The 11169-nt window shown below is 39.2% G+C and overlaps 1 protein-coding gene across 2 annotated transcripts; it reads right to left on the bottom strand.

The window, feature by feature from the left end:
* Nucleotides 1–2278: 2278 nt before the first annotated feature.
* LOC131106192 (SH3 and cysteine-rich domain-containing protein 3-like) lies at nt 2279–10302 on the bottom strand. Of its 2 annotated transcripts, none has more exons than XM_058055031.1 (13): nt 10196–10302; nt 9901–9954; nt 9702–9780; nt 7009–7165; nt 6833–6930; nt 6664–6745; nt 5067–5164; nt 4925–4988; nt 3384–3442; nt 3204–3307; nt 3079–3130; nt 2870–3007; nt 2279–2790 (listed from the first exon to the last, which is right to left on the bottom strand). In XM_058055031.1, exons 1-13 carry the CDS (start codon nt 10225–10227, stop codon nt 2692–2694), a joined length of 1116 nt encoding a protein of 371 aa, XP_057911014.1. In that variant the 5' UTR covers nt 10228–10302; the 3' UTR covers nt 2279–2691. The 2 variants fall into 2 exon arrangements, with proteins under 2 accessions (XP_057911014.1, XP_057911015.1); XM_058055032.1 differs by having other exon boundaries at nt 10225–10282.
* Nucleotides 10303–11169: the final 867 nt, after the last annotated feature.

The following is an 11169-nucleotide window of genomic DNA, read 5'->3' on the forward strand; positions in this document are numbered from 1 at the left end:
CTGGGAATGAATGAGTTAATAATAGACTGTTAAATAATCAGTTGAGTCAATAAAGTCCTTATTTTAAATGTGACTGCTTACTGTAACTGCTTACATACAGTATAAACAATTACCAGGCTAGGCAGCTTTATAGCTAGCTAGCAATAGCATTTGTATCAGCACTTCCTGTTCCTGTATCGCAAAGCATCGTGGGAAGGCTGGCTACTTTCAAAACAAAATACTATAAAAATGATCTACAATTTCATCATTATCAAATCTAATGAAGCATGACCATAACTGGGAATTGTTTTGAATAGCATAGAGAGAACTAAATTGTTTAATTTTGACATCACATACAAGGAGTATTATGTAGAAATCAATCATTTTCAGTTTTGAGCAATAAGAGACTAAATTGAATAACAATTCCAGGATATTCATGCACCATATGTAACTGCCGCCACATATAATTGATGAGCCACTGGGCTTAAAATCGGTCTGCATCATTGATTATCAGGCGTTTCCAAATCTATGCATGCATTGACACCCCCGCCCCCCCCCACCCCCCACCTCCACCGCCACACTTTCTCCTGGAGCATCCTGCCTGGCTCTAAAAGCACAGACTGTAATTGGTGAACACTATTAGCATTGGCCCCAGAGTTAGCAAATAAATAATAGTAATGATGATGATCCCTCATCTTGTCACCGGGCAGCCCCCCTGGGGTGCCTCGCTAGTGCAGGTGGGGTGGGGGGGATCGAGGGGAGGGGTGTCTCTCTTGGCCTAATTGGTTCCAACCCTGCAGGCTTCTCTGCAGCCATTTAGCCCCCCCCCCCCTTATTTTGCAAATGTGTGTGTGCAGTGTACCGGTAATGACAGAGGAAAAGTGTGATGTTAACCATAGAACAGGAACTTCAGCTTGAACTTCAACATACATACATTATTCACCCTGCTGTCACTTTTCAGATGGGTAAAGTAGACAGATGTGAATGATCGTTTCAACCTCCAAGTGGTTGTGCAACATTTAAAATAAAAAAAAGTACTTAGGGTAGATTGGTAGATGAAGCAAACAATGCCAATTGCTATTTGTTTAGAAATTATGGGATTAAAAGGGTCTTTTGACGTCCCTACGTTGGTCAAGTCATCATGTCAGATATGGCGCAACAGCGACCTCTGCCGGTAAAGAAGAGCATTGCATACCAACCTGTCGGTTTTCTGAGCGTATTTATATGCAAAAATGTTAACCAATTTTGATGATGTATTGTATCATGTGCGATTTAATAGTTACTTGTATAATAAATTCTTTTTTTTTTTCCAAAAGAGGCCTTTCCTGTTTTTTTTTTATTTCTAAATGAATAGTACATGGATTTTAACATGCTAAAATTATAGTTTCTATTTTTTTTTTCAGTCTTGCAAAATATTTTTTTTTAAATGACATTTTCCCTATATTTTCTGGTTAAATGTTTTTTTTTAAACTACAGCGATTATTTTTTTAAATTATAGTAACATTAAATATGTTCATTGTTTTTATTCATTATTTTAAGTTGTATTTTATTTGAAATTTCATTTCAAAATATTTTTGAAAAAATATATATATATATGTTTAAATATTTCAAATTATTTCCCCCCTCATATTTGTTTTTGTAATTTTTTAATTTTTTTTCATTTTCTTGTAAAAAAAAGCATTTCCTGTAAAATTCAATGATTGAAATACAGGGATTTTTTTCTGGTAAAATTCTATTGCATTTATAGCCTGTTTTCATAACCATACATATTTTTCTGACTTCTTTTTATCAACCTACATCTTTATTTCTGCAGAAATGTTAATCTCATTCCAATTTGTACCTCATATTTATAGCAGCTGCTCCTTTTATGGCACAAAAAAAAGAAAAATGCATTCAAAGTTCAAAGTCATCAAGATGAAAACGGTATGACCTTTAGTGTCCGTCCCTCACAGGTAAAGGTGCTCATGTTTAGGGATCCCTTCTCCTGTCGGCCGCTCTGATTTTTTTGGGGCGGGGTCAAGAGGTCGTCAGGACAACATGACACGGTTGTGATATCCTCCCATCGTCTCGTAGAGAGCGGCGGCTGTTTCCCAAGAGGAAGTGACCCGTATCTGAAGGGGTTATGTGTGCTCCAATCACACGACAGCTGACGCCTGATCTTCCTTCAGAAACTCATCATCTGGATCCAAACATGGCCGCACGGCCAAAAGAGAAGCCAGGCAGGACACATAATAGGAAAAATATGTGCGTGTGTGTACCCCCCAGTGCACCCCTCCCCATTCCCCTCATTCCTCATGACTTTCCACAGCACTTCCTGTTGCTAATCACACCACATAAATACCAATATAATACTTTACATCATTCCCCAACAAATATATGATAATGCTTCTGCTTTAGAGGCTAATAATCACATTCCGGATTCTCGAGTTATGCAGCCATGTAGTCTAATATCATATTTTATATTGTCATTGTCATTGGTCTGCTTAATGATGGTCAGTTTCAAGTATAGTTTCATCCTAATAAGTGGAATTAACCCTTAAAGTCATGTATCATGTGTCATATTATGTATGTATCATATTATTTTTCTATATTGTGTATTTTGTACTGCTTAACTGATTCTGTACTCTTGCTGCTGTGCAATGCAAATTTCGCCACTGAGGGACGAATAAAGGCATATCTTATCTTATCTTATGTGAGGTGGGCGGGGTGTACTCATATCTCCTGGAGTAAGTTGGCAGGGAAGAAGCCCAGCTTGCGTCCTGTGCTGACTTTCAGGTAGCCGTTTACCTCCTCGCCTTTCTTCACCACAATCTGACAGATAATGGCAAGGAATAAATAAATAAATAACAGAATAATAGTAAAAAGTATCGTTAAGTGTGTTTGTGTGGACCTGGTCTTTCTTCAGAGTAATTTGTCCCATCTCTCTGTTGCCAACAAAGGAGCGCGTCACCTTGTAGACTCGCTCTCCTGCACGTACTCTGATGATGTAGTTGGCGGGGATGAAGCCTGCCCTCTCGCCGATTTTCCCCTGACCACAGAAATAAAAGGTTGGACTAAAGGTTGGCCTTCATGACCATCATGGAGGAGAAGCGTACTCACCCTCCACCACTCCTCGTTGGAGTCATCGATCACTGTGATGCGGTCGCCAGCACTTGGCAAACATACAGTACAGGATGTGACTTTTTTTTTCCAAACCATAAACAAACAAAGGTGTGGTATCTTACTGTACATCCAGGTCATCCTTCTCGATGGCCTTAAAGCGGTACAAAGCCAGATAGTAATGAGACTGGCTGAACACACCAATCTTCCCTGGCTGAGGTTTTTTACTCTGCATAAGACACATAGCATGAGAACAATCATGTTTACATATTTAATACTGCTTGCCAAGAAATGACCTTAATGACCTTGTCATCTGCTGGAGCTTTATCTCCACCTCCTCCACGCCTGTCTCCCTCTGAGGTCGCTAAAACACAGAAAAATGAAACATGAAAAAAACAAAATAACATTCTTACTAAAATAGAATATTTTTTCTGAATTAAATCAATAAAATACAATTGAATTGAATTACATTTAAAAATAACATACATAACAAAATACATACACCGTGAAGTTCTTCATTGCAGTGTGTGACTGCAGTTTTTTAATTAAACTTTTTATTATTGCCCCCTAACGCCAACATGCATATTTTCATATTAATCAATGAATTGAGTAAGGACCTCAAACAATGCACAACAATGAGCCAATTCCAGAAACAATACAAGCAGTTGATGTTTGCTAAATACAAGGATGAAGAGTCTTGAACCAGTCATGATGTGCTATATATATCACTATATTGACAGTTACTATGGTACCCATTATGTCACTGTATGGTCATATCACCTTGTACTTCAGTACGTGACAAATTTTTTTAAAAATAAATAAAAAAAAAACGTAAACTATATTAGGAAAGCAGGAAGTGAACAAATGTAACAGTTACTGATTGTAAAAGTACCAGATAGAGGGGTAGGATTTAATAAGCTTTGCTTCTTCCTACTCCTTTTGGACATGTGGAACTGTGAACTGATTATGTGATGCATTCAATTGTAATCTGATGCATGTTCAAATGAAATAAAACCATTACCATTAACTTTGTTACTTGCAGGCCACATTGGGTTAAAATATTTTGGTGGGGTGGCCAATATGGCTTTCTCTCAGACCCCCACTCACTCTGCTTTCTAATCAAGGCCTCGTCTTCCTGGAACTGCCATGATGCAATCTCTATGATTAACATAATGACCCATATAGTATATAATGAGAAAGGATGGAGTGCCTCGCTTCAGAAACCACTTGAATAATTTCCATACAATAAATTTGTTTGGACACATATACAGTAATAACAAAAATAGCTATGATTTTCCAACCAAAATCACTTGAGTTCTTATATAAATAACTACAGCATTATAATACCAAAAAATGTAACTCTTGTGAGCTATTTACCGTTTGTCATAATAAAGGTAACTTTAGTTTTACCAGACATTGAAAAGAACAAGGCTGCACGAGTGGTTAGCATGCAGGTCACACCGCTAGGAGACCCGGGTTCAATTCTGTGTGGAGTTTGTATATTCTCCCCGTGCATCATTAAGCATAACAATGACTTAATGCTAATGAATGCTAGAAGGGTTATGGATTCTGTGTACTGTTACAAGGAGGTCTGGGAGGAGAAGAGGAGGATATCTTTCCACACTAGACAATATTTTAAGAAGGTAGAAAGGTAGAAAAGTAAGGAGCGTTGTCTTTTTCATGTCATTTCTGTATTTCATATTGATATGACTGTATTTATTCTGTGTGACTTAGGTGCTCATTTAAATAGACGTGACAGCGACCTAGGTGTTTATGTTGAGGACTTATAAATGAAGAGTTGATTTGTTGTGTTTACTGTACACGTTAAAGACAAACCAGTACTCACGTCCTTCATTGCTGCCGTTCTCCACTTTGGGCTGGGATTCATCTTCCTCCATCATCATGATCATCTGAATAAATTAGTACAGGAAAACATCACAATCATGCATGGGTTTAGTAAGAATAAGTCCAACTAGTAATATGCTTACATTCTTTTTGTCCTCTGAGCCTTTTTTACGCTCCTTGTTGGCCATGTTGACGCCGATGCGCAGCGTCTCAAACACGGGGTCGGTACGATTGGATTGTGCTGACAACATGAAATCATTAAAGCGGCAGAACTTTTATAAAAGATGTGTATGCACATAATGCATTCATAATGATTATAAATATAAGTGGGAATGGTATTTTAATAGTTATCATTCTACTGTCTTGTCATCTCTGCTGGAATCTCTGATTGACAGATATGAGAAACGTAAGAATACCATCTTAATACCCTTGCAACTATAAATTAGTAGAGGTACCTAGGCTACTCATACATAAATATAGAGGTAATAATTATCATTATTATTATCATTAATTATTATTAATTATTACTTTACAAAAAAAAATAATGGACAGCAAGACATCATTGCTTCAAAAATTGAGTTGGCAACAATTGGTTGTTGATGATAAAACAAAGAAAGGTGGTGATTTAAAATACTCATTTAAAAACATTATCTACATACCTCAAAATACAACAACCATTCCAATACAATTCAATAAAATACAATGCAAACAAACAACCCAGATTAGGCACAGAAAGTGAAGACTGGGGCTGGAGCTGGTCATCGGTAAAACCTTGCTTTTTAATGCACAAGACTAGACACACACAAACTAATAAACACGTCTAAAAACCTCAGGTAGGGTTTAACAAGAAGATACTGATGTTTGGGTTGGTCACCTGTTCAGACACAGTCTCAAGTTCTTGTTTTTTTTAATGCACAAGATTAGACACATGCAATCCAGAAAATGATATGTAAATGTCACAAAAAAGTGGGCTAATAAATTGACAATAAAAGCACAAATACTGCGGATTTCAGAAAACAACAGATGGAATGATACTCCACTCTACAAGAAGCAATGAAGTCTGTAAAATTAAAAAAAAATGTTTTAATCAAAAAATTGTAAACTATAATGATGAAAATGGTAATATTAATGATGATTATAATGTTCATTAATATAATAATGATAAAGATTATAACAATAATGATAATAATGATAATAACAATAATAATATTACAATGATAATAATAACAGGGGCACGGTGGTCTAGTGGTTAGCGTGCAGACCTCACAGCTAGGAGACCAGGGTTCAATTCCACCCTCGGCCATCTCTGTGTGGAGTTTGCATGTTCTCCCCATGCATGCGTGGGTTTTCTCCGGGTACTCCGGTTTCCTCCCACATTCCAAAAACATGCTAGGTTAATTGGCCACTCCAAATTGTCCATACTAGGTATGAATGTGAGTTTGAACGGTTGTTTGTCTATATGTGCCCTGTGATAGGCTGGCCACCAGTCCAGGGTGTACCCCGCCGAATGAATAATAACAAGGGAAAACAAGACAGTGGCATGAACATGATTATATCTTGCAAAAAGTGGGAGGCATTTATAAGCTTTTGCTTCAGCCTACTCCTTTTGGGCTTGTGATCAGATAGCTGAATACAGATGTAAATAATGGAGAGTTGTATTTTGATTGATGTAAGAAATGCACTATGATGTTTCGTGTATTTGCCCAAATAAATATAGTAAAAAAAAAAAGGTGTACTCACAGAAGGGCAACAGCTGAGATACAGTGGCATTCTGCTGGCTGCTGTAAAGAGGAGAACTGTATGCTCTCCTAAAACCTGGAGGCTGACAGACAGAAGACAACAAGCATATGACGCTTCTCAAAGACAGCACAAGTAGCTTCATAAAAATTAAGAAAAAAAATTCCCTCACAATTTTGCCAAAGCACCTCTGGAACTCCACGTAGGACTGACACTGGTGGTGGATGCTGGTCTTGCAGTTCTTGCAGCGCAGTGCAAACTTGTTGTTCACTGAGTGGCAGAGAAGTAAACATGAGCGCAGCGGCAGAGACGTTCAAAGACAAGTTTGTACATCAAAACGACCCGTACAGACTATCATGCGCGCGCAGACGTCACAGAACTTGGGCTTCTTGCAGTAGTGATCTTTGAACTTGTGAGGTCGGTCGTTGACCGGTTTGATGGATTCCGGGGGAGGCGGCTCATCTCGCTCCTCTTCTTCAACCTCTTCGTCATAGATGAAATATACCTGCAGGACATCAGGAAAGCAATTGTCATCAATAGGTGGCTCGCGGGCCATATGAGGACCACCAAACATTAATTCATTCATTCATTCATTCATTCATTTTCGACCGCTTTTCCTGACGAGGGTCGCGGAGGGTGCTGGAGCCTATCCCAGCTGTCTTTGGGCAAGAGGCGGGGTACACCCTGGACTGGTCGCCAGCCAATCACAGGGCACATATATACAAACAACCATTCACACTCACATTCATACCTATGGACAATTTGGAGTTGCCAACTAACCTAGCATGTTTTTGGAATGTGGGAGGAAACCGGAGTACCCGGAGAAAACCCACGCATGCACGGGGAGAACATGCAAACTCCACACAGAGATGGCCGAGGGTGGAATTGAACCCTGGTCTCCGAGCTGTGAGGTCTGCATGCTAACCACTAGACCGCCGTGAAAAATCTTATTTATGTCTGGACCGAATTAAACGTGTTAAACGAGGGATGAGCAATGAGGTGTTGCATTCAAAGACATCCCCTAATTTAAACTGAATTAATGTTTTGGGTATATTTCCTGATATTGCTGAAATTGTACTTTACCTTAAAAGTTACACAGTTTACTTAAATGCATCATCATGTAAACAGTGCTTGGTCAGTGTGCATTCAAGTCCTGCTCCGACCAGGAAAGGTGACAATCGTGGAGTTGTTTGCTGATGTATAAAAATATTATATATATATATATATATATATATATATATATATATATATATATATATATATATATATATATATATATATATATATATATATTTGAATCAATAAGTGAGTTTCATGATTATGTTTTACGTTAACAATGACTTACTTTCAGTGTTACTTTGTCTTTCTGTCTATTTTAGACATAAATTTGTTGTGTTGTTGAGAGTATCCATGAATGCACCTTGTGGAGAATGAGGAAATGTTATTCCGAGCAATACAGATACAAACTCTATGGTGTTGGAATCGCACTGGTGTTGATGTGTTCAGGTCAGAGTAAAGTTAGAGAGTGTCAGACTCAGTCAACACAGATAATATTGCAAGCATAATCTATTAAAACGTAAACTCTACAGACTTATTTTCCCCGACTGCCACCCCACAAATACAGTCCCCAAATGGCTGTAACAAAGCTTTACTACACTACTCCCAAATATAGTCACGGACACACACACACACACACACACACACACACACACACACACACACACACACACACACACAGTAGAGCATTCCCAACTCTCCCTTATTGACAGGGTTAGAGGTGTGCTGTGCTTTGGAAACCTGTGGATTAACACACCAATCAATGGTAAAACTGCAGACAGTTCGCACATTATGGCGCCATCACTCACTGACTCTAAGCCAGCTGCCAGCATTCCATCCACTTGTCCACCTTTGCCCCCTTCACAATCCTCTCTCGCTTGGGAAAAGTCAGCGGCTGGGAACAATAGGTGACATCACTCACCACTATCAGTGTGTTCAAAATAAATGTTGGGAATGTGATGCTCAGTTTTCAGTTTTATACAAAAAAAATGAATAAGGTAATTGATTTGGTACATTTTGGTTGGGGTCGTTTGGACCAAACATGCGGCCAATGTTAGTCTGCATGTCCCTACTTTCTGAGCATTTCCCTAATTGGCGCCATCAGAAGAGTCTGCCTCAAACACAAAAAAATATACATGTTATATATTTATATATGTTATATATTTTATACATGTTGGATTTCGGGCTGCACTGCGGTAGAGTGGTTAGTGTGCAGACCTCACAGCTAGGAGACCCGAGTTCAATTCCACCCTCTGCTCTTTCTATGTGGAGTTTCCATGTTCTCCCCGTGCATGCGTGGGTTTTCTCCGGGTACTCCGGTTTCCTCCCACATTCCAAAAACATGCTAGGTTAATTGGTGACTCCAAATTGTCCATAGGTATGAATGTGAGTGTGAATGGTTGTTTGTCTATATGTGCCCTGTGATTGGCTGGCGACCAGTCCAGGGTGTACCCCGCCTCTCGCCTGAAGACAGCTGGGATAGGCTCCAGCACCCCTCGTGAGGATAAGCGGTAGAAAATGAATGAATGAATGTTGGATTTCTTTAATTAAAAAATGTAAAATAATAATGATATGAAAAATATATAACATTGAAAATTGGCATATCTGTTAATAGTATTCGGGCGGCACGGCATGGTTAGCGCGCAGACCTCACAGCTAGGAGACCAGGGTTCAATTCCACCCTCGGCCATCTCTGTGGGGAGTTTGCATGTTCTCCCCGTGCATGCGTGGGTTTTCTCCGGGTACTCCGGTTTCCTCCCACATTCCAAAAACTCCAATTCGTCCATTTTGGGATAGGCTCCAGCACGCCTCGTGACGATAGGCGGTAGAAAATGAATGAATGAATGTTGGATTTCTTTAATTGAAAAATATAAAATAATAATGATATGCCAATTTTCAATGTTATTAATAGTATTTGTGACATGAATAAATAAATGAATATTTTCCTCTCTGACTCCGATCCATCATTAGATGCGAGGTCTTACCGTGTTGTCTTCCTCTTTCACCACATTATCTGGTAGAGGGGGGTTGTCATGAATATCCACAGAGTCCTTGTCATCCAGCCTGTCATCATCACATAGCAAAAGAATCATAGTGAAAAAGATATTCCGAGAATCCCACTGCTTATTTTCCTTTGCCGTGTGTAGTATCTACAGTCCTTTACAGTGCTGGTGTTCAACTTACGAGTCATAGTAGGCCATGGTTTGGGGTTCTACCTGGGAATCTGGGATGAAGTCACTGCAGACATAAAATCAGGATCAAACAATATATGGCACTCAAGGTTTCAGGATGGTCATCAAACGAAATGAAGTCAACATGTGAAGTCAGGTTCAAACTTGAAACTTCTGAGGCAACTTCATCATGATGAAGGAAGACTAAAATCATGTTTCACTTACACAAGTTGATTCAAGTGTGGTACATTGGGGGGAAAAAACACCAAACACACAAGCAGTGCACACACACACACACACACACACACCTTTTCTGTTGAGTAATGTCGAAACAGACCATAAAATTGAGGTTCTGCTCAGAGATTCTTCTTTCTTCCTGATTTTTCCATGCTCCAGCTTTCCAAATGAGGCTCCAACAGGTGGGAGACTGGGAAGAGAAATAAATGCTAGCCCAGCCCCACTCACACACACACACACACACAGCCTATGTATGAGTGTTTGGGACAGCTGAGCACTTTAAAAGCTGAAAGGCTCCCCCAGCGCTCCTGGTTGTTGGTCCCAGAAAGACTAATGTTAGAAGATGATCATGGTGGTGGATTACGGAAACACAATGTTGCTGTATTAAATGGAAATATTGAAAAATCAAGATGCCACGACAGTAGAGCTTCAACTGCTCTATCATATCCATTACAGTGCAGGAAGAAGCATTGACAAATACATTCCTGGTTAAAATTTTATGACTAGTTTAAAAAAATTGCACTGTTGCATCTTAAGGAGATTCTAGTAGATTTAAAAGTTGTAAAAAGAAATGTGAGTGAAACAAAAACTGTTTTTTAAGAAGTCACTTATTGCATTCCGCCCTAAAGTGAAACAGGCTGCTTTGAGATTAAGAGCACAGCTAAAAAAAAAAAACAACCCCCACCTAAAATTGAAGTAAAATGTCCAAAAAATGACTCAGTGAAGATGGCTTCGCGGACGGCATCCACGACTTGGAACTGATGTCCTTTTTCATAAACAAATGTTAATGTCCAACTGGGTTTAGATCAGGGGAATACACAGGATGGTCCAAAAGAGCCGGCTTAGTCCTCTGAAAGAAGTCCTTTGTCAGGTGGGTATTGTAAACTGCTGCGTTGTTCTGTTGAAAAAGCCAGTCAATACCACACAGACGAGGGCCTTCAGTCATGAGGGATGTCCCCTGCAATATCTCCACATAGCCATCTGCCGTTTGACGCCCCTGCACAACTTGAAGCTCCATTGATCCATTGAAAAAACACTGGAAGCC

Source organism: Doryrhamphus excisus, chromosome 18 (assembly GCF_030265055.1).
Source record: "Doryrhamphus excisus isolate RoL2022-K1 chromosome 18, RoL_Dexc_1.0, whole genome shotgun sequence".
In the NCBI taxonomy this organism is placed as follows: Eukaryota; Metazoa; Chordata; class Actinopteri; order Syngnathiformes; family Syngnathidae; genus Doryrhamphus; species Doryrhamphus excisus.